This window comes from Diceros bicornis, chromosome 13 (genome assembly GCF_020826845.1).
Source record: "Diceros bicornis minor isolate mBicDic1 chromosome 13, mDicBic1.mat.cur, whole genome shotgun sequence".
NCBI lineage: Eukaryota > Metazoa > Chordata > Mammalia > Perissodactyla > Rhinocerotidae > Diceros > Diceros bicornis.
In genome coordinates this window covers 53,862,031-53,886,738 of record NC_080752.1, presented here as the reverse complement: position 1 = coordinate 53,886,738, position 24,708 = coordinate 53,862,031, and the positions used below count along the sequence as shown (strand labels likewise).

Here is a 24,708-nt window from a genome sequence, read left to right as displayed (position 1 = left end):
CTCATTTATATCTTCTCTGATTCTAATTTTTAAATTAAGTATAAATATATTTCTTAGAAGCTGCCTTGAGTTATTTATGGAAGTAGGCAGACTGATGCATATAAAGTTAAATTAATGCCTTAATAGCTCCCACTGGTCCAAGTATCTCAAAGCGTGGCCCAAGGAATACCTACACCAAAACCACCCAGGGGCACTTGTTGCAAGTAGATACTAAAAACACCTAATAAGTCAGAATCTCTGGGAATGGAGCCCAGGAATCTGTCTTTTAACAAACTCTCCAGAGAATTCTTACACCCACTAAAGTTTAAGAGTCCGTGCCCTAGACTGGAAGCTTTTTTTATCGCTGTGCCTGGTGTGTAGTATATCTTCAATAATGCTTGTCTGCTGAATGGATTAATGATACCACTTGAGAAATGAAGTAACGAGAACTCTGAAAACCAAAGTGTTCTATGCAAATGTAAGGCTTTGCCATCTGTGTCTTCATTTTTTGTTTATAATGTCTTATCTTAACCCCTCAGCGGCATTTGACAAGGTTGACCTTCCCTCCTTGAAACACTTTCTTCTTCTGCCTAAAAAGAAACATCACTTTCTCCTGGTTTTCTTCCTACCTCAATGGTTTCTCCTCCTCTGCATCCTTTGCTGGCTCTTCCTCCCCTGCTGACTATGACTTGAGCCCCCTGCTCTTCTCTAAGTGCCCTCATCCATGGCATTAAACACCATCTATGTGCCAGATACTTCCATATCAAAATTTCTAGCCCTGATCTCTCCGTAGAACTCCAGTCTCATATATCCAGCTACCTATTTGACATCTCTACATCTTCACATGGATGTCTATAGCACATATTTGTTATTTATATTCTTATGTATGGTTTTTTCCCTGCCCAGTATTGGAATCTCCTTTCAGAGTTTAGGGAATTTCACACCATGTAAATCTTGTGAGAGACCACTTCTCATTTGAGAAATCTAAAAAGCCAGATATTTGCTTTCCCTGTACTCCCGGCAGCTAACCCCATATCCTGGCTCAGTCAATCAGATGCACCCATTGGAGACTCTGAATAGTTAGCTAACTATGCAAAGAAGCAGGGCAGTGAGGAATTAATTCTGCAGGTGCTAGCGGCAGGGATGTTAGGGATGCAAACTGCTGAAACCAACAGCAGGAGGCAACAGCAGTGTCCTCACCAGACTGGATCTGCAGTGTGATTCTGAGTTCCTAGTCTCCCTATGGAACAGTCCATTTTCCAGGCTTGGTAAACTTAACTTTTCTGGTGACTTTGTGAGCTATTAAATATTGTTTCAATAAGGAATTTTTCTTAAATCAGCCACAGTTGGTTTCTGTTGCTTGCTTGCAACTAACTATTGCCTGCAGAACTCTAATACAGTGTTCAACAGATATCTCAAAATGTAACATATCCAACAGAACTTAATTCCCCACAAACCTGCTCTTCTTCCAGTTTTTTCCATCTTAGTAAACTACCATTATCCAATTGCTCAGGCCAAAAATCTAGGTCATTATCCTTGATCTCTCCCTTTCCCCCCTATTCCTTCACACATAATCTATTAGGAAATTCCATCAACTCTATCTCTAAAACATATCCCCAACACATCCACTTCTCTCCACAAATTACTATTGTCCTAGTCTAAGCTACCATTATCTCCTACCTGGACTACTACAACAATCTAACTGTTTTCCCTGGTTCTACTCTTGCCTCCCCCTACAATCTATTTTCCATATAGCAACCCAAGATATTTAAAAAATACAAACCAGGGCCGGCCCTGTGGCTTAGCGGTTAAGTGTGAGCACTCCGCTACTGGCGGCCCAGGTTTGGATCCCGGGTGCACACCGACACTTGTCTGACCATGCGGAGGCCACGTCCCACGTACAGCAACTAGAAGATGTGCAACTATGACATGCAACTATCTACTGAGGCTTTGGGGAGAAAAAGGGAAAAATAAATAACTTAAAAAATAAAAAAAATTAAAAATACAAACCACACCATGTCATTTTCCTGCCTAAAACCTGCAATGGCCTTTCCCCATGAACTTAAAATAAAATCCAAGCTTCTTACCCTGATTTAAAGGCCTATGTGGTCTGACTCTTGCCTATATTTCAGATTTCATGTCACAACACTTTCCTCCTATGTTGCAGCCACACTAGACTTTTTTCTGTTTCTTGAAGATACAAAGCTCTGGAAGGTCTTCCCATCGATCTCAGAATGAATGGCTCCTTCCTTCAGATCTCAGCTTAAAGTCATTTGCTCAGAGAGGTCTTACCTGATGACCCAATCTCAAGTATCAGTCATTCTTCATCACACATGTTTAATTCTCTGCACAGCACTTGCTCTCTGATATTTTTTGAGAGCTGGAATCTTGGCTTTTCACTACAATATCTCTATCACTTTACAAATCCATAATGTGTGGTGTTATTGTTAGTAACAACATTCATTCAAAATATTTTTAAGGATTGTTACCATTATTAACAACAAAACATATACTATAGATGAGTAAACTTCTGTTTAGAAAAGGTAAGTTGCCCAAAGTCACACAGGTAATTTGTGACAGAGCTAGGATTCAAACCCAAGCCTACTGACTCCACAGCCTTACCTCTGAAATGCTATCCTCCACCTACTCAGATCTTGATTTTCCACGAAGTCCACAGTTCATGTTATAACCCTCCATAAAGCCTTTCCTATTTCATCGAAAATCATGTAGCACTGATGGTATACATCACACATCTTATTGATTACCTCTATTGGCATATCATTAGCTGTCATTTCATGTTATCTGATTATAACTTAAGTGATCAGCAACTTAGGTTGCCCCTTCAGTAAAAGCCCTTCAGAGATTGTTCTACTGGACTGATTAGTGTGCTACTAGTTTAATATTAACTAAAAAAGTAGTGATATCAGAGGCTAAAAAAATAGAATGAATTGGCTTATTCTTCTACCATTTCCCCATAGAAATGTCCCTATTGTGTCTTTAGTTGGGCTGTATAACCTCAGAAGCCACTAAATGTCTGAGATTTCTGAACTATTCTAGTTGCTGTTAGTTCATTCTTTCCAGTTCTGACCATCTCTGTTCTCCCCTGAACCTGCAATTACTTCTCAGTTTCTACTCCTTCATCCAGTACAGCTGTTTCTCACTGGTGATTTTTCAGTTTAGAGGAGGGAGGGGCATACTATGGCTTGCAGGCCAAATCCAATCTGACACTTATTTTTATAAATAAAGTTTTATTAGAACACAGCCATGCTCATTTGTTTATGTATTCTCTATGACTGCTTTTGTACAATAACGGCAGAGTTACAGAAGAGCTGTGACAGAGATCACGTGGCCTGCAAAGCCTAAAATATTTACTAACTAGCCCTTTACAGAAAACATTTGCCAAACTGCAGTTTAGAGGAAGCAAAACTGAAACCCAGGGGTGAGGTGGTTTGTCAAAGATCCCACAGCTGGTAAGTGGCAGAGGCAGAACCAGTCTCACTCATTTACATGGATTTTAATTTACAGGTTCTGAAAGTCACGGCATCACACAAGTTTCACTCTACATCTTTGTAGGCTTCCCTGAGACTTTAGTAGTCTGATGTAAGCTAATAGATAGCTTCGCTCTCAAAAGCAATCATGAAAAAAGCAGAGTATAACTAATCTGAAGTACCCAATGGTACTACAGTTTTTGGTAATCTGCAGGTGAAATCCGAGTCCTCCAGAACACCAGAGTTTTGTTGGAGGAGATAAAGCCAATAACATTGGTTTTGTTTATGAGACCCCAAACTACTGCTAAATGGAATTTGACTATGCAAGAGTCCACCTCAACTACCTAAAGGAGCCGGGAAGGTAACAGAAGTGAATAAACCAGTCTAATATACATGATATAACAAGGAGCGATAAAGGCCTTGGCCCAAAATTAAAAACAATACTGTAAAGCCAACCAAACATACCTACAGGTAAGAGCAGAATGGCATCAGGCCACCAGTTTCTACCCCTGGATTATGTTATCAATTCCCATAAATCTTAAAAAGCCAAAGTGTAAAATCCTAACCTTTATATAACGAATGATTAAAAAAAAAAAAACTGATTCATTCTTTTATTAAAGTTTTAAGAATAAAGTACTAAAATAAAAGAAACCATTCTAACAAAGACTTCTTACCCCCAGGAAGCCTTACCTTCAACAACATACACCTTAGTCAAAGGAAAGTCAATACTCTTCGCCATTACTTCAATTTCTTGCTTAAGCTTTCCCTCAGGCAGAGGTGTGAATTTGTCAAATAAAGGGGCAATATAATCAGCATAGATTGTGACAAGCACCTGAAAAGTAAATGTCAGAACAACCTATGAATACGTTCTTAAAGAAAAACTACTGCTTACACAGATTCAGCTATAGTAAAACAATTATGTGATCCCATCCTTGAGAACAGGGACCTTATCTTATTTGCTCTACTATTCCTAGCCCCAAATAGTACCAGATAGTAAGTGCTCAATATGTATTTGATGAATTAAATCAAAACAAGTAGTCTCTAGGTGGTAATAACTGAAAAGTCAAATGGTCCATTCAAAACTCTCTTGGGGATTCTGACACTTCATAAGCCTGTCATCACTTGGAACTCTGCCTTTCAGTGTAATCAAAACAGACCTGAAGTCTTTGCTAAAAAAGAATTACTGGAGCTTGACTGTGTGCTGTCTGTTATTTGGTTAGTCTGCTAAAATTAATTATCTGCAGTTTGCAACTGTACACTTTGGTTGAAACAGTACTTCCTTAAGCATTTGTGGAGCATTTCCTCTGCTCTCTTTCCTTTCACTTCAATTTGCCATACAACAGATATGTGTAAATCCAACTCGCGCCAATTTTCTGATCTTGATCCAACCACTGGGAAGAGAAGCAATGAGCATCACAGTAATTCAGACTACAATAAACCTCATCCTCAGTGGAGTTGAAAAGCTGATAGACGATATTTTCTGGAAGCCGTGAACAGACCATTTTGATTGTGTTGTAGATGTGCGCGTTGTAAAGCAGTTAAGAACACAGGCAAGAGAAGAGGAAAAGAAGATGCTATGGAGGGAAAACGGGTGGAGGGAGTGAGAGGAAAAGAGAGGGACAAGGAAGAGAGGTGGCAGTGGGGGAGAGGAGGGAGAAGGGAAGGAAGGAGGGAGGAGAAGGGAACAGAGAAGAGGTGTAAAGAGAGGAGAAGGGAGGAAGGGAGAGAGGAGGAGGGGAAAGGCAGGAGAAGGAGGGCAGAAGAAAACCAGATACGTTCATGCTTTCTTGTTCTCGTCCCTCTTAAATCTACTCTCTCTTCAAAACATCCATGATTTTTAGGCATTGGAGCTCAGTCCAGAGTCATTAAATTATCAAACTTAGTCATCCATTCTGGTGGCAACTCACAAATGCACAGCCCAAAACTGCCTGACAACTGGATCATTAAAAGTAACTAACAGGGGCCAGCCCGGTGGTGCAAGTGGTTAAGTGCGCGCACTCCGCTTCAGTGGCTGGGGTTCCCGGGTTCGGATTCCTGGTGCGCACCGCTATACCGCTTGTCAAACCATGCTGTGGCGGCGTCCCATATAAAGTAGAGGAAGATGGGCACGGATGTTAGCCTAGGGCCAATCTTATTCAACAGAAAAAAAAAAAGAGGAGGATTGGCATCGGATGTTAGCTCAGGGCTGATCTTCCTCACCAAAAAAAAAAAAAGTAACGAACAACTAACTTCTAGGATCTGTAAGAGTCAGCATAAGGAGAAGAAAATCTATGGTCAGAGTCAACTCTCCTATTTCTATACCCAAAAGCAGAAACCAAGAGGGGAATTTATATGACCACCTATTTATCTTTCGTCTACTTCTTTTTTTTTAAAAACAGCTTTATTGAGATATAATTCACATACCATACAATTCGCCCATTCATTCATTCATTCATTCATTTATTTTTGTGAGGAAGATCAGCCCTGAGCTAACATCCTTTGCCAATCCTCCTCTTTATCACTGAGGAAGATTGGCCCTGGGCTAACATCCGTGCCCATCTTCCTCTACTTTATATGGGACACCGCCACAGCACGGCTTGACAAGTGGTGCATCAGTGCGCACCCAGGATCCGAAGCTGCAAACCCCGGGCCTCCGAAGCGGAGCTCATGCACTTAACTGCTTGTGCCACCAGGCCGGCCCCTCATCTGCTTCTTAAGAACTGTTTACATGCTAATGAAGATTAAATCACAGTTCTCTCACCAAGGAATTTTTGTAAAAGAAAACGCAACAAAGATTTTACTCACCAGAGAAACAACTAATGTGAACAGCCAGGCATAAATAAAAAAATAGTCACCTCCAATTTTAATAATGTAAAGTAGAAGCGAAGACACAGGCAATAAGATACACTGAGTCACAACAAATTTCTTGATTGCATCTTTCATGAAGAACCCCAAAGTCTGAAAAAAGAAAAGATCATCACAAGAAACTGAGAAACTGCTTTTAAAATGACTAGTAAGTGAATAAAAGGATACATTATTATAGCAAGTTTAAAAATTAAAAGGCAGTGAGACTAAATTATATGACACTAGGTAGCCTAAGACAATTAAGTAAATGTCTTGCCTTTTACAGTTTAAAATAAATTCACTTAAATGTTATTAGCTGAAAAACACTAGACATTCGTGCTATTAGAGTTTATGGCAGACTTTAAACTACGATCTTTACATATCTGTAGTTCCTTTTTCCTCAATTAAATCATGTGCTAAAATAGCAAATTATGTTTCAATTATTACCAGCAGAGGACAAAAGCACAAAAGGTCTTCATATTTAAAAGAAAACATTTCCATTCTCTATTTTACCTGTTGATTGAAACCATGTTTTTCCTCTATCACAAAAGTATTATAAAGACTCCATGGCAAACCAGTCAATGCACTGAAAAGTGTAGCCAACAGCAGAAACACCAAGGACTGAGTGATCTAAACACAAGAAGGAAAAAAATGGCCGTTTTTATGGTATAATATTAATTCATTCTTCAAATGAATTATTAGTGAACAAATCTATGAATATCTGCTGAGTACTTATTATTATCTCAAGCAATGTGCTTGATTCTATGGGTAATACAAGGTCTGAAACATCATCTCTACCCTCAAAGTTTACTTTCGAGAGAAGGAGGCAATCAAACAACTCTTTTATTACACAGGCATTATATGAAAATTACCTGAAGTCATAGACACAAAATGGTTAAAAGAACTAAAAAATTAGAGACAGCTACATATGGTAGTGAATTCAAGGAAGGCTTACAAGGCTGATGAGACTTGGGATCCCACTGTAAAGAAAGAGATAAATTAGTGGGACAGGAGAGAAGAGGAAAAGAGGAGGAATTCTATGCAATTTGCAAAAGCATGGAGAGAGAGAAAGGCACCCTGTAAATGGAAGATGACAAGATGACAGGCCTGGTTGGGACCAGGCAGAGAAACTTATAATAGAGCACCAAAAAGATGGGTAAGGGCAGGTGGGGCAGAGTGTGCCCAAGTTTTCACAAAAAGCCAAAATCCAATAGAGAAAGTTACCCTCAAGAACTACTTTAATTGCCTTCACAATGAGTCTTGGGAGATCAAAAGCCAAGAACTGCCTCACTTCTCTTCACAAACTTTTTCCTAGGACAGTGGAGGACAAGGGCTAATTAGTATGAAGGGAGTTTCGGGGAGGTGGAAGGGCAATGAGGCAGACAGAACATTTTCTCTCTCCCTCTCACCACACTGGCACTCTCCCTCTTTCCCCTCAGTGTAAAACTGGATTCTTTTAAGGTAAATGTGAGTATACCACCTACCACCAAAGCATATTTCACTTGGTAGCAAAGATGCAACCAGCATAAGTTTCTATACATAGGAAGAAGGGAGAGAGGAAGAGTGAGGAAGGAGATCTGTCTGGCTATAACATGCAGGATGGTTTATTCTAGCACTTGTTCCCAAACAGGAAATGGAAAAGTTTTTTTAAAACAGATTCCAGGACTCCTATTCAACATAGTACTGGCGGTTTTGGCCAGAGCAATTAGGCAAGAAAAAGGAATAAAAGGAATCCAAATAGGCAACGAAGAAGTGAAACTCTCACTATTTGCAGATGACATGATTTTAGATATAGAAAACCCTAAAGAATCTGTAGGAAAACTATTAGAAATAATCAACAACCACAGCAAAGTCACAGGGTACAAAATCAATCTACAAAAATCAGTTGCATTTCTGTATGCTAATAACAAACTAACAGAAAGAGAGCTCAAAAAGATAATACCATGTACAATTGCATCAAAAAGAATAAAATATCTAGGAATAAATCTTACCAAGGAGGTGAAAGACCTATACAATGAAAACTACAAGACATTATTGAAAGAAATCGATGATGACATAAAGAAATGGAAAGACATCCCATGCACATGGATTGGAAGAATAAACATAGTTAAAATGTCCCTATTACCTAAAGCAATCTACAGATTCAATGCAATCCCAATCTGAATCCCAATGACATTCTTCATGGAAATAGAAGAAAGAATACTAAAATTCATATGGGGCAACAAAAGACCTCGAATAGCTAAAGCAATCCTAAGAAAAAAGAACAAAGCAGGAGGCATCACAATCCCTGACTTCAAAACATACTACAAAGCAATAGTAATCAAAACAGCATGGTACTGGTACAAAAACAGACACACAGATCAATGGAATAGAATTGAAAGCCCAGAAATAAAACCACACATATATGGACAGCTAATTTTTGACAAAGGAGCTAAGCACATACAATGGAGAAAGGAAAGTCTCTTCAATAAATTGTGTTGGGAAAACTGAACACCTACATGCAAAAGAATGAAAGTGGACCATCTGCTATCGCCATTCACAAAAATTAACTCAAAATGGATCAAAGACCTGAAGGTGAGACCTGAAACTATAAAACTCATAAAAGAAAATATAGGCAACACACTATTTGACATTGGTCATAAAAGAATCTTTTCCGATGACATGCCTATCCAGACTAGGGAAACTAAAGGAAAAATAAACAAGTGGGACTTTATCAGATTAAAGAGCTTCTACAAGACAAACAAAACCAGAATCAAGATGAACAGACAACCCACCAGCTGGGAGAGAATATTTGCAAAACATACATCTGACAAGGGGTTGATCTCCATAATATATAAAGAACTCACAGAACTGAACAACAAAAAAAACAAACAACCCCATCAAAAAATGGGCAGAGGAAATGAACAGACACTTCTCCAAAGAAGATATGCAGATGGCCAATAGGCACATGAAAAGATGTTCAACATCACGAATCATCAGGGAAAAGCAAATCAAAACAACACTAAGATATCACCTCACGCCCGTTAGAATGGCTATAATCACCAAGACAAAAAACAACAAATGTTGGAGAGGATGTAGAGAAACAGGAACCCTCATACACAGCTGGTGGGAATGCAAACTGGTGCAGCCTCTATGGAAAACGGTATGGAGACTCCTCTAATTTTTTGAGGATGCCCTATGCGTCCTCTAATTTTTTGAGATGCCCTATCGTCCAGCTGTCCCACTACTGGGAGAATCAACAATCCAAAGAGGCTTATGCACCCCTATGTTCATTGCAGCATTATTCACTATAGCCAAGAAGTGGAAGCAACCTAAGTGTCCCTCGACTGATGATTGGATCAAGAAAATGTGGTATATATATACAATGGAATACTACTCAGCCATTAAAAAAAGACAAAATCGTCCCATTTGCAACAACATGGACGGGCCTGGAGGGTATTATGTTAAGTGAAGTAAGCCAGAAAGAGAAAGACAAACACTGTATGATCTCACTCATATGTGGAATATAAACCAACACATGCACAGAGAAAACTGTATTGTGGTTACCAGGGGCAATGGGGGTGGCAGGTGGGCACAAGGGGTGAAGGGAGACATATCTATGGCGATGGACAAACAAAAATGTACAACCCAAAAAGCTCTAGCCCTATTGGGAAACACGTCAAGGCTCCAGGACACAGAACATAATAAAGTCCTAAGACATTAAGGCCAAGTGATCCAGACCAACACATCTTGAATGGCACGATTTATCCCTTGTCTAAGATGAACCTACTCATTCCATCTCATGTTCATGATGTGGCAACAGAGCTCTGGAGCATTCTGAGTCATTAGGTCCATTACTTGTGGAGAAGGGCTGAGCCACATCTCACTGTCGAAAAATAAGGACACTGATTGTACCCCCTGTTGGTAGATTGAAAAGCAGAAAGTCCTCCAAAAGACACTGCCTATGCCTAGGATAAGCTGAGGTTCGCCTATTTTTCTTCTTCTTCTTCTTCTTTTTTAAACGTAGAAATTGGTTTTAGTTATAAGAGAAGTACGTGCTCTTGCTGAATTTTCTTAAGAGATAATCAAAAATAAGAAATAAAAATTGCCAAAATTCTCTCCAGAGAAAACCACTTTGGCATTTTGGTACATACTATTTCAGACTTTTTAGAGATGTGAAATTTTTGCACAAAGATATATGTACAAGGATGGGCACCATTATATGCAATTAAGAAAAACTGAACCAATCTACATGTTTATCCGTAGGACGTTAGTCACATAAAAAATCTGTATGGATATTCATACACACTTTTATTTACGTATGTTGCTTTATAATCTGACTTTTCCATTCAATAACAAGTTATATGAAATAACACCACAATAACATTTTTTCCCCATCACACTGGCAAAAATAAAATGTATCATGTATCATGTATACAACAAATATTAGTGAGGATCCAGGGAAAGGGTATTCTAGTGTTTCACATGCTATGAAAGAACATAAACCAAAAAAGCTGTTTTAGGAGGGAATTTGGCAGTTTCTATCAAAATTTTAACTACACATAGCCTTGATCCAGTTAATTCCATACATATTTATACATATGCATAAAGATTTAGGTGAAAGATGTGCACTATAGCATTATTGGTAATAAGGAAAATTTGGAACCAATCTACCAATAAACGAGTAATTAAATAAATGATAAATGCTTACAATGAATACAGGCAGTCCTCGCTTTACACAGTAGTGCATGACCATAAAAACGACTGTGCAAACTCAAACTGTGTAGAGCGAGCTTAATAATCAATACAAAAAATTGTGATTGTGATCTTTGAAAATTTTCGTTAATAAACTAAAGACCCTCTTACTGTCAGGTCTAAATATATAGGGATATGGATAAATAATAAAACTAATATTTATTTAGTATACTATAATTTAAAACATTAGAAAAATTGAGGGGCCGACCCAGTGGCATAGTGGTTAAGTTCACGCACTCTGCTTTGGTGGCCTGGAGTTCACAGGTTTGGGTCCCAGGCGGGGACCTATGCACCACTTGTCAAGCCATGCTGTGGCGGGAGGCCCATATATAAAGTAGAGGAAGATGGGCACAGATGTTAGCTCAGGGTTAATCTTCCTCATCAAAAAAAAAAGGAAGAAAAATCGAGAATTAGTGTTTTATTTCCTTGGAAAAAACAGGAGTAGTCTGAACAATGCTTGTCTTCTCATTGTGTAACTTACTTTGTGGAGAGGGTATCTTTTCTCTGCCTTGGTGAACTGCCTTACTCCTTTCAAAGGTTAGATCAGCTTCTAACATTTTACCCCTTTGAGCTTTCAATGTCATGAAATATCTTCAAGAGATCCTTTAATGTGAGAGTTTTTGCCAGTAACGCTACCTCTGGGACATCTTCATCGTTTTTCTCACAATCACTTTCCTCAATACATCAATAAGGTCGCATTGCTAAGTTCCTCTGGCTGCATATCTAGAATCTCTCTAATGGCAGCAGCATCAGCATTCCCATGGTCAGCTATTTCTTCTATAAGTCCATATATGCTAGATTTGAATTTCACTTCCAGTGTTAATATTTTTCATTTCTTTGGTACACTTTCATCTTTGTTGGCCAATTCCCTATTTCAATTATCCATTTTTGTAGAACGTCATGTGGATTTATAGCTGGGAGACAGGAGGCAACACAACTGCACACTTCAAATAACTGAGTAACAGATGCGCAGTGGCCAATTACTGACAGACTTGAAAAAAGTGACGTGATTGGTCACTGATCACTAAGAGCATCTGTTATCTGCACAGTGATTCATGGACTGAAGAGCTAGCAGGGAAGTTTGTACTTCATACAATTACTCACACAACATATTGTGGTAACTGAAATTTGAACTGTGCTGTTGAGGGACTGGTATTATTTAACTAAACTGTGGCAACTGAAATTCGTGTATACCAGAACTGTGCAAAGCAAGGACTGGCCACGCAGCCATTAAAGAAAACAAAGATCTATATAAGTGGACAGGAAGAGATCTCTAAAACATTGTTAAATAATGTCTCAGAACATTACATAAAATACGTCCCATTAATGTAAGGAATATTTTTTAAATGCATATGTATGTAGATTGTGTTCACTCATTCAACACATATTTACAGAGTACCAATTCTGTGACTAGCATTGTTCTAAGCACTGGTGACATAGCAGTGAAGAAAATGTATAAGCCCTCTTTCCCCTTAGAGCTTAAAATTCTTGTCAAGGAGATAGATAAAAAGTAAACAAATAAACAAACAAGATAACTGCAAGTAGTGGTAAGTGCCTTTACAGTCTTGTGCAGCTTGCTTGATGACATTCTGGTCAACAATGGACTGTGTATAGGACGTTGGTCCTATAAGATTAGTACCATGCGGCCTAGGTGTATAGTAGGCTATACCATCTAGGTTTGTGTAAGTACACTCCGTGATGTTCACACAACCATGAAATCACCTAACAACACGTTTCTCAGAACATATCGTTGTCGTTAAGCAACACATGACTGTAAAAAAATAAAACAAGGTGATGTGCTTCACTAAAGAGGGATGCTATTTCAGATGGAGTGATCAGGGAAGTCCTCTCTGAGAAACTGATATTTAAGTTGAGAACTGAATAAGGAGTCACTCCTGATGTTCATATGAAACCACCTTAAATCATTTCTGAAACAATGCAGAGAATATGTAAGTAAACTGCAATACCACATATGGCAGGTAAGGAGCAGGAGTCTGTCTGTGACAATACAGAGATATCACAGGAAGAAGAGGTCTTAAAAGAGTCTGACTGCTTTAGAAAAAGGTAAACAGAAAAGGGACTCAGGATGAGCTGAATTAAAGCCCAAGGTATCTATAAGTGTACAAGAGATCCATCATTTCAAATAGAGTCAGGAAAGAGAGAACAGACTTGACAATTTCCAAGGAAAAGTCAGGCAGTAGTGTCCCAGCATCCATTACAGGTGGGAGTCCCAGGTTTAAGGCTCTGCCTAGTAACTGGAGTTTCTAGAAGAGTGGGTAGTCAACTCAAGCAGCTCACTGGAGATTCTAGGAGATACACTCGCTGTCTTCACCAAAGCAGACACTTGAAGTGTCTGCTAAGTGTGCGTGGCACAGAGTACCTACTTAGCATCGGTTCAACAAAATCCACGCTTCCCCTTTCACTGCACCAAATTATTCCCGAGAAGCAGCTGCCTAAACAAAGACTACAGTTCCCACACCCCTTGCTTCTGAGACTAAATGACTGGTTTACCAACGAAGTGTGAACGCAAAGGAAAGGTATCACTTTGGAGCTAAGAGAGTTAAGAAGAGCGTGTACTTTCTCCATCCTCTCATTCCATCTGCCTGTTGGATGCAGACAACTATAGGGTACTCAGGGGAAGGCAGAACCCTAAGACGAAAAGAGACTAGGTCCCTGGCTTACCACATAGAAGAATGTTACCTGCTGACCAAAAAAATACTCACTCTGGGCCATTATGTGATTGAATAATAAACTGTTGTGATAAGCCATTGAAATTCTGGGGTTTGCCACAGTAACTAGCATTATCCTAACACAGCATAGGTGGACAAGGACTGTATAGACAGAGAAGCAAGCCTAATAATGGTAGGAACCAAAAAATTAACTTTAGTACAAAGCTAGCCAAGCAAAAAGAAAGACTCTGACAAACACATGCTAATCAATCACATACCTCATATTCTGGTCCAAAGCCAGCATAGCCACAGAACTGTCCAGAAAGTCTCCAGAGATAAGGGATTCCTCCAAAGAGAAGAATAAGCTGTAAAATAAGGCATATGTTGGTTACACTTGAACAGTACTAGAAACTATCACATGAGAGCATTTTATAAAGAAAAAAGGACAAAATAATTATTTCTCAAGAAAAAAAGAGATCTACCTTATTTAGGATAAAATATATGTATAGATGAATACAAACCAATTGAGACATCAAGTTTAAACTGGTAAAAGATTTCTGCCTGTACATTTTACATGGATGAATTAGTATGGTGTGTGAATTATATCTCTGTAAAGCTGCATGAGAAAAAAAAAAAAACTTTGCCAAAAGACCAAAAGAGGTTTTATGAATCAAGAATTAAGCTTAGAAAGGTTAAGCAATTTGTCAAAATTCCACAGCTAATGAGTGACAGAAATGGGATTTGAACCAGGCTATATGGCTCCATAACTGGCTTTTCCTTAAAAGGAAACAGCCCTCTTCAGTCAGGACAAAGTATTAGTATTCGTATAAGTGAAGAGTCATGTCCACTTACCAAACTAGGGGACAGAATGGGATATCTGTGCCTTCTCCCGGTAAGGAAAAGGTGAATCCTGAGGTAGGAGTCAGGGTTTCATAGGAGTAGGCCCCTTTCTCGGCACCACCCTTTGTCTTGGGCAGATAAAGTAAAGACAGATATTCACCAAATCACCATGACATTCGAATGAGGGAGCAGCTCTTAAAATTTGAAAAGAATACATGCTTAAGAAACATGACTTCCCACAACAGATACTCAGTTTGAAGGCGTTTTGTCAAGAGGAATCAATTTATTTTTTCTTTCTGTGGAGTTTCAGGAATACAACAATCAATCATGCTCCTTGATTAGAAGCACAATATTCTCAGTTCAGATGTGGTTCCTTGTGGTTTTGAGGGTTCTTGGCACTGTCACATATTTCATAGGAAGCCTTCCAATCTACTTTCCATTTTTACGTATGTACCCATAAATAGTACAGTGAATTATGTATGCTTTTTAAGACTAGATATAAATGACATCATATTGTACTTACCATTCTACAACTTGCTTTTTACATTCTACATTTTTTTAGATCCATCCATGGTGATTTTTAACTTTATTTGGTATTACCAGCTTGTTCTCTAAAGTGTTAATACCAAATTACACTCCCGTCAGCAGTACCTGAGTGTTCCTGTTCCCCACAATCTCACCCACACCTGAAGCTGTCCTTCTTTTAGATTTTTACCAGTATGCTGGGTTGGTTTAATACCATGATTTAATACGGTCTCTGGGGCCGGCCCCATGGCTTAGCGGTTAAGTGCATGTGCTCCGCTGCTGGCGGCCCGGGTTCGGATCCCAGGGGCACACCAACGCACTGCTTCTCTGGCCATGCTGAGGCCGCGTCCCACATACAGCAACTGGAAGGATGTGCAGCTATGACCTACAACTATCTGCTGGGGCTTTGGGGGAAAAAATAAATAAATAAAATTAAAAAAAAAATTTATTAAATAATATGGTCTCTGGACAGCAGCATAAGCACCACCTGGGAATGTATTAAAAATGCAAATTCTCAGGCTCCACCTTAGAACTACTGAATCAGAAACTGGGAAGTGGGGCTTAGCAGTCTCCAGGTCAATCTGATGTACACCAAAGTCTGAAAAAATCTGTTTTAACAAATTGTTTTTTTAAAGACTCCCTCAACTCTACATCCAGCTATTTCCACTTTACTACAACTAACAATCTTGGACGTAGACCCTGTTTTCCCAAAAGACATGCTTTGGCAGCACTGTATCGCATATGCTCTACTTGTTGAATTAACTGACTTAGGATAGCATTTTTTTCATCCTATTCTCAATACTAATAAATAATGCAGAATTAAGGACTTATAAAGCTTTTGGTGAAAGGCTGGAATACCTATTATTAAAAGTCCAGCTTATAAGTAAGTATCAAGGGTAGTTTTAATGTGAACTTTGAATGCATCTGTGAATGTATCTGGAAACTGCTCTTGCAAACTTTGTTTAGTATACTTTGGGGAATGAAAAACAAAGCAGAGTGAACAGTAAAGTTTCTCTATATTGATAATCTCACTGAGCATGCTCCTGGGGATGTCCTGTAAAAAGAACTAATGATCCCATCAAAAACAAGTCCAGTGTAAAAGCAGGCAGGGCAGGAAGCGTTGTCATCTCTACTTTACAGATGAGTCAACTGAAACTCAGAAAGGTTAACGTAATTCGCCCAAGGAAACCCAAAGATTTCTATATTGTTGAGTAATTGCTATATGTTGAGCTCTGTACTAAGTGCTTCATTTACATTATCTCACTCACTTAGTCCCTGCCACGAACCATATGAGATATGGTTTAATATCTATCTACTCCTCATCTCAAAGAGGAGAAAAATGAGGCTCAAAGAGGCTAAACTGCTCACTCAGAAACACACAGAAACTGGAGAAGCAACAAGTTGAACTTTTGTAGTCTGCCCTACTCTACTCCCCAGCTATTCCATTTCTTAACAGGGCTCTTTATTGACCTCTCTGAGATTTCAGGAGAGTCTGTCTCAGAGAGGCTGGATGTTTTCTCTCTGGGTGTTCTGTCACATTTGTGTGAAAGTGGCACCTATAATTGGTCACACAAGGCCTCTGCTTATGTTCCCTCGGGTAGAAAGCACTGAGGGAAAAAAACGTCTAAATTAATCTTTGCACTTGTTCTTTGTGACCACAGCATACAAATCTATTAATTTTAATCAACACAAAATAGGAATTAATGAACTTGTTTTCAAACAGAACAGGATTTCAAAGTAACACAAAGTGCTTCCTAGCTAACGGTAAATATAGCTACTAATTCCCTAAGGATAAATTTAGCACATTCGTGATGCACTCCTTAGAGTTTCAAGAATGGTTTCTTCAATGTAATTTTAAAGACTCAGAAGAACAGAGTTTGAAATCCAGGTATCCCATTTATTAGTGTCACCTAGCCATTAGATGGTGGGCCATTTAATTTCTCTGAGCCTTTGCTTTCTCATCCATAAAAAGGGAATACTAATGCATATACTTTCCACCTCAGAGCACTGTTATAAATATCAAACAAAACAATAAATATAAAAACAACATATATGGGCTGGCCCTGTAGCCTAGTGGTTAAGTTCAGTGCACTCTGCTTTGGTGGCCCAGGTTTGATTCTCAGGCATGGACCTACACCACTCCTCAGCGGCCATGCTGTGGCAGCAACCCACGTACAAAATAGAGGAAGATTGGCACAGATGTTAGCTCAGGGTGAATCTTTCTCAAGCAAAAAGAGCAAGATTGGCAACAGATGTTGGCTCAGGGCCAATCTTCCTCAAGCAAAAAGAGGAAGATTGGCAACAGATGTTAACTCAGAGAGACTCTTCCTCAGGAGGAAAAAAACACAATATACGAAACGAAAATCACTACCCATAAAATTATTATAAGGATGACTATTACTGTCACCAAACTTAGCCCCACAGTACCGCTTCTAGTTTGAGCCACAGCACATTACAAAGCTCTCATTCTATATATGTACTCTCCCTACCTCTATCTTCTAGAACTTACTGAACCATTCCCACAGTCACCAACCATAATAACCAAGCTATTGCCCATCTTTCCTGGAACTGTTTATTGGTGACAACCAAGCAGACCGAAAAGGTTTTTCCTGTCATTTTACAATGGCCCTGGGGGGTAAGTCAAAGAATCAAACATCAATGAGGAAAGAGGATAGTGTCTAAATTCACCACCTCTACTTTCCTGTCTTCCGAAGGCTGATTTCCTACTTAGACCCTGTCCCTAACAGAAGAAATGCTTCAGATAAATTAACCAAAGCCAAATATAATTCACAATAATTTTACCTTTCCTGGCTTCATTGGAAGGCATCAAGTTTCAATACTAATCTTCAGTATCTCAGTAACTAAACCTGGCTTGAACTAGCAGAAGGACAAAAAATCAATATTGAAAAGACTAATTAACTAGCAATCACTGGGTACGCCAAAAGCCAATGCAATTTTATTTTTCAGATCATTTATTAATTTTTCTAAAATACCAAAATTTAACTCTTCCAGAAGCTTTGCTATTTTCCACCATATTGAAGAAATGGGAGAGGTTTCTAATAACTTGGTTCTAACCACGCTAGTCTTACTATTCTATATTTGTCAAGGCAAATTTTGTGACTAGCTAGACAATTTTGTCATCATTTAACAAAGCTACAAACTGCAAGTTCCTTCTCTGTAACTGATGAAACAATTATGGTAGCCAATCTCAATTATTGTCAATTTAGGAATCTTTCTCTTAGTAATACTGGGGGATCTAAAAGAGTTCTGGAGGAACAATGATGATAATCATGATCTTGATGATAGAAATAATAACAGCCACCACTATGAAGCACTTATGATGGATCAGGCACTGTTCTAAGCACCTTACATCTACTAACTAATTTTAATTCTCTCAACAACACTATGAATGAGGAACTCTTATTACCATACAATTTTAACCGATGAGAAAACTGAGGCACAGAAATGCTGAATGACTTGCTTGAAGTCACATAGCTAGTATGGAAAAGCTGAGATTCCAACTCAAGCCACCTGAATTCAGAGTCTGACCTTAACCTCTAGACCACACACTTTCAACTGTTCTTGGAGGTGGAAAACCAAAAACTGGTTTTTGGTGGTGGACAAAAATCTTAACTTACTTCATGTATAACAGATATACATACATACAGTACAGAAACAGATATACAGTACATCTGTGATATTAAAATTTCATGGGCCAGCCCGGTAGCATAGTGGTTAAGTTTGTGTGCTCCACTTTCGTGGCCCAGGGTTCACAGGTTCGGATCCTGGGTGCGGATCTATGCACCACTTATCAAGCCATGCTGTGGCAGCGTCCCATACATAAAGTAGAGGAAGATGGGCACGGATGTTAGCTCAGTGACAATCTTCCTCAGCAAAAAGAGGACGTCTGGCAACGGATGTTACCTCACGGCTAATCTTCGTCACCAAAAAAAATAAATAAATAAAATTTCATGGACAGGTGATCAGAAAAAGAATGTCTAAAAAAGTACAGGGTCACGGGCTAGGGGAGATCATGAAAAAACACTGCTCTACACTATACAGCCTCTCTTCTTTTAGCATGGGGGTAAGACTGGCCCTGTTCTGCTAAGCAAAAATGACCTGTCACGCATTGTTTCTTTCAATAAATATGAATCATGTGCTTCTTATATGCCAGGCACTAGGTATAAAATGATGAACAAGACCTTAAAATATCCTTTCTTTAAAGAACTACCAGTCTGTAAAGTAAACAGGCAAATTCAATACAATGTGATAAGTACTCTGATAGGAATAATGATAGGATGCTACCTTACCGGGTCTTGAGGGACAGCGGAAGTTTCAAATGGTTTTTTAGAAAAGACGATGTCTCGGGCCGGCCCAGTGGCACAAGCGGTTAAGTGCACGCGCTCTGCTGCGGCGGCCCGGGGTTCACCGGTTCGGATCCCGGTCGCGCACCGACACACTGCTTGGCAAGCCATGCTGTGGCGGCGTCCCATACAAAGTGGAGGAAGATGGGCACAGATGTTAGCCTAGGGCCAGTCTTCCTCAGCAAAAAGAGGAGGATTGGCAGATGTTAGCTCAGGGCTGATCTCCTCACAAAAAAAAAAAAAAAAAAAAGAAAAGATGATGTCTCAGCCGGATCCTAATGGAAGGGTAGGGATTAATCAGCTTCCAGTGAGAGAACAGATTGAAGAGGGAGGGGAAGGGCACCCTAGACAGAGATACCAGCATGTGAAAAGACTCAAAGTCATAAGAAACCAAGTTAGGTATAAGACGGATAATAAAGAAAGGGAAAGAACTTGGGGGAAGGAATAAAAAGATGAGGCTCAAGTAAGCAATAGCCAGGTCAAAAAGGACATCAAAAAGGACCATGCCAAGAGATTAGGACTTCACCTTGAAGGCAACAGTGAGCCAGTGAAAGGATTTCTTTCTTTTTTCTGAGGAAGATTCACCCTGAGCTAACATCCCCTGCCAATCTTCCTCTTTTTGTATGTGAGCCGCCACCACAGCATGGCCACCGACAGGTGAGTGGCGTAGGTCTGCACCTGGGAACCAAACCCAGGCCGCTGAAGCAAAGCGCACCAAATTTAACCACTAGGCCACCAGGGCTGGCCCCAGTGAAAGGTTTTATGTAGGAGAATAACATGATCAGAATTGTGCTTCAGGATTTCTTTGGCTGCAATGTGGAGGACAGGTTATAGAGTTAAGATAGAGGCAGGAAGACAAGTGGGGATTGCTACAGGAATAACTTACAACATAATGTTCTTTTTCATACCTGGCCTCAGGGTGACAGTTACCATATTCTACAATTTTCAACTGACTAAAGTTGAAAAAGTTGACAGTTATATTTCTGTCTCTTTTGTCCCACACCCATTACTATCAATAACAAAAGTTAAGAAAGCATTCTGGGATTTGTAGCTGTGGTACCCTTTTGTGTCACAAAAACACGAAAATGAAAACAAACATTATAAATTATTAAATAATTTGACAGACTGTCTCTCCAAGAAGTAAATTACTCACAGTGCCTTCAATCTCTGAATAGAGTCCTGACCAGAAGCTGAAAGTACTTTTGTCCAGCTGATACAGTCGAGATTTCTCAAATGTTTCTGAATCCATGATCTGTCCTAACTCCAGCGGTACACGAGTTGTTGTTTTATATATCCGTCTCTGAAATAATTCGAAGAAAACACTTTAATGAAACAGGCAAACCAACTCATTATTTATTACTCTAGTCACTTATGATCAAACATTGAATGATTTATAGCATTAACTTATCAGTTAAGCCTGCTGAATCTGCTTTATATAGACACAACTACTGCATTTGATCAAGTACACTGACCGCTAAAACAACTGATGCAGAAAAGTAAAAGCAGAACAAGAGAATCTGAGGCTAGCTGACTAGGTGAAATTAAAATCAAGGTCATCATCACACTTCAGTTTGCATATGTCCACCAAAATTGTAACATCACAAAGGGTACCACTCACTCCAGGTGCAACATACATCCTGTAATACAGAAAACAAATTCAGGGAAAGGAGAAGGAAGCAAATATGCTAACCATGAGTACTAACAGATATTGTGGCTAGGTACTGAATTTGGTCCTAGAAGCCAAATTAAGGGAAGTTTGAGGCGTGAGAGATAGAAGCATAACAGATCTTGAAGAAAGACAAACTTGCTCATTATACCAAGTTCTAAAAGGTAATTTCAGCCTATGGGACCTAACACAGGGAACAGATATCAGACAATATAATGGACCGCATCTTCTACAGTGGTTTTACAAATGGCTTCTTTATATAATTGTGCACTTCACTCAACCCTCAAGTAAAGGCATTATATTAAAGCATAATTGAGTAAAGACTCTATCGAAAAGTAGTTACTGTAACTAAGCTTATTGTTAAAGTAAGACAGATGGATGTCCAGTACCCACTCCCAATTTAGACACCACATACTGCGTGTTTACATTATGCAAAGGAGCTTCTCCAGGCCTACAAGATTCTGCACTAACGAAGGTATCCAAAGAGCTACGTCAGAGAACCTAGCGCGATACGGCTTAACACCTCTTTGAATATCCTGGACTAAAAGAAGACATCAAGATATAATCCAGATGTTGATAGATATAGAAAAGTTAAATTCTGCAGTTTAAAGATTCACACAGAACATAAATCGAGAGAACAAATTTGCAGAGAAAAAAAGACTGTAAATCTCAAGAAACAGTTTCAGCCGTTAAAAAGAGGAAGGTTTTCATAACCATCATGGTTGACATAATTCAGTGACAACATAGAAGAGTGTGGGGAAAGCAAACCAGCTGAGCGAGTTTGCAATAAAGCGGTCAGTTACATTTAAAATCTATCTCATTTAAAAGTTTAGCTTTCTAATCTATCAATCTATTAATTATGATAACCTCCAGGGGATGGTTATTAAGTAACTTTCTATTTCACGGCTTTAATTGTTTAAACAAAAATAACAAAGATGCTTTTAAGAAAAACAAGAAAATATTGTTCTTGAGGTAAAAACATATATACACTTTTTTTTTAAGGAAAATCCTTCTGGTCCTTGGAAGGACTGCGAAATCTTCATTTTCAGAAAATGGTTTCCTAATCCGGTGGTGGAGCATGATTACACGAGTGTGGTGGGTAAACTGTAGTTCTAAAACATGAGCATCTTCCTTTTCAATGGGTTGCTGCCAGGGATAAAGGAGGTAAGCCTGGGCCAGAAGATCTTAGAAAGCTCTGGGGCAGGCACAAGCGCTCAAGCCTGACAAAGCGGCAGCCCTGCCTTATCTTCCACCAGGCCCTAACCGGCCCGGGTCCCATGATCACGTTGCGGAAACCGTCCCTGAGGCTCCAGATTCCCTCCAGGCCAACCCCGCCATCGGGCCAAGTCAGGAGACTCAGCAGAGATCCGGGGGTCGAGGCTGGTTGTGGGGCCAGGCAATCACCCAGCGACTTGCGGTCGAGACCGAGGCTGGCCGACGGCTGGCCGGGTGTTGGGGCCAGGTGGGTCCTGTCTAGGCTCACCTGCCGCTGTGCTAGGAAGGTTTCCCAAAGGTACACTGTCCAGGAGAAGAGCAGCACGGCCCCGAAAATACGCTTCTCGGCCGGCATCTCCCACATCGCGTCCAGCGACGCCCACATCCCCATGGCCACCCGGTTCCACCAGCTCTTTCAGCGTGCGCCGGTGCCACACTGACACCAGTCCCCTCAGAGCCTCCCCGCAGTGTCACAGCGATATCGGTCCCTTCCGAGCGCCACTGCACCGACACCCGCCTCCATCTCACCCCTCCACGCACCCGGCAGTGTTACACGAACACTCTTCCCCATGCTGACGCCCCCTAGAGCTTCCTAGTTTCTGCCGGAAAAGGATGAGCCCCGCCTTCCTCACTTCCGGCCCGAGAAGAGTGGGAGCCTAGATGCCGAGTTCCGGCCTCCGCCAGGCGCCGCTCCGGCACGCGACCTGATAGTGCTGAGCTGCGTTGCATCAACATTCTTCCCCCTCCCTTCCACGCCAGGTCTCTGCCGAGGGTTCCGGCTTCCCTCCTGGGCCAGCCAGCCCGGCGGAGCTATCCGCTTTTTGGTCTCCCAAGTGGCAACTGCTTCCCTTCGCTACGAGGCTTGCCCAGTCTGGGCTGCGGCCTGTGCTGTACTGTCTGTCCCCGGCCAGGACAAGCCCACTGGTAGTCGGGGCTAAGCGGGAACTGACGCGGAGTGGGCCGCCACTCCCGCCCTGTGGTGGCTGGGAAGAACCGGCGAGGAGCCGACTTCCCAGGCTCTGCAAATCATTTCTCTCAACTAGTGCTCTTCAGGCTGTGGTGTGCTCATCCCTGGGATGCCTTAAGACTAAAGGGATCGTAAAGAGCGAGACTGGGCATTCTAAGTGCAGCATTTTGGCCGGTATTAGGGTGTTCTGCATTCAGGCACGTTAGAGAGTGGGCGGTCCTGACGAGAATGTGCCTTTCCGCGCCCTAGGTGAAGTCAGGCGACGTTTTGCCTGAGAGCGTGCCCTGGAGCAAAGCAAGGACGGCATAGGTTAGAAATACCTTACTTTATCTAGAGGCAAACTCATATCTGAGACAAAGCTATATCTGTCTTGGAATTCGGAAGTGAAATATCACAGCGACACCTATTAACACATTTGAGTTGAAAAGTGAAAATTTTTCTGACCAAAAATGTCTGATTTGGTTAGTTGGACAAACTGACGTTGCTAATTTGCATAATTATTTACAATAAGTTGAGCTAAATCTGCAGCTGCAACTAATATGTATTTAAATTACAATGATATTGTAATGCTAAAAGTTGTGCTGAAATTAACATCTCGAATTTCCCAACTGTTCCTAAATGGTTCTAAGCGAGAGTAATCAGCATAATTAAAAGTCACTTGAGAAAGTAAAAGACTCTAATGATAGGATAACAAATTCTTTTGCAAGTCAGATGATTTCCAGTTCTTTGCTTTCAACAAAATTAGTGGTGGACCTAATTGAACTGTCAGCTGATGAAGGAACACTGTTGGATTTTTGGCATATAACTCAGAAGGAAACCAAAGAATTGATTAACATTCCTCTAAAAACTACCAGCGTTCCCATCTATTTATGTGAGTAATATTTCTTGGCACTGTATCTATGAAAACAAAAGAGAAGTAAAATTGAGACTGAACTCTGTTAATCTAGTGGTAAGAAATAGTCATTCAGATACATGAATTAATTGGTGGGGAAGCCCCATCCATCTCACTGAGAGATGCATTTCCAGTAGAATTTTATGTTTCATGTTTATGTATTACCAGAATTTGTAATCATGTCATTTTGAGGAGCTATATATTAAAGATAATTGTGATGATTACTCAATTCAGAAGAATTCCTTCTCATACATAGAGCCATACAATTACAGGAAAATTTTTTAAATTTTACTTTAATACATACATATTTTTCTTACAAAGAAGTGATCAATAAAAGGTGTTTCAAACATAAAAAGTATTACATTTGGATAACCTTTTATGGAAGAGTAGAACATAAAGTTAGGGATGATAAAAGAACAATGTAGAATTACCAAATGTTAAAGAGTTAACTTCTGTAATTTTAAATGAATGATGGTGGTTATTCAATTGTTATGTAGAGTCTGTTGGATACATTATAAAAAGTGATTTAACAGTTTTATCTTAAAT

General features: G+C 40.0%; 1 protein-coding gene across 1 annotated transcript in view; it reads right to left on the bottom strand.

The window, feature by feature from the left end:
* Positions 1-22,785, bottom strand: part of ZMPSTE24 (zinc metallopeptidase STE24) — a 45,538-nt gene extending 22,753 nt beyond the window's left edge. Inside the window, exons 1-6 of the mRNA XM_058553791.1 lie at positions 22,572-22,785; positions 20,576-20,722; positions 13,972-14,058; positions 6,804-6,920; positions 6,252-6,404; positions 4,158-4,299 (exon numbers count right to left, since the gene is read on the bottom strand). Of these exons, the coding sequence (XP_058409774.1) occupies positions 4,158-4,299; positions 6,252-6,404; positions 6,804-6,920; positions 13,972-14,058; positions 20,576-20,722; positions 22,572-22,694 (769 nt within the window). The 5' untranslated portion in view covers positions 22,695-22,785. The remainder of the gene's footprint in view (positions 1-4,157; positions 4,300-6,251; positions 6,405-6,803; positions 6,921-13,971; positions 14,059-20,575; positions 20,723-22,571) is intronic.
* Between the last annotated feature and the right edge of the window lie 1,923 nt (positions 22,786-24,708).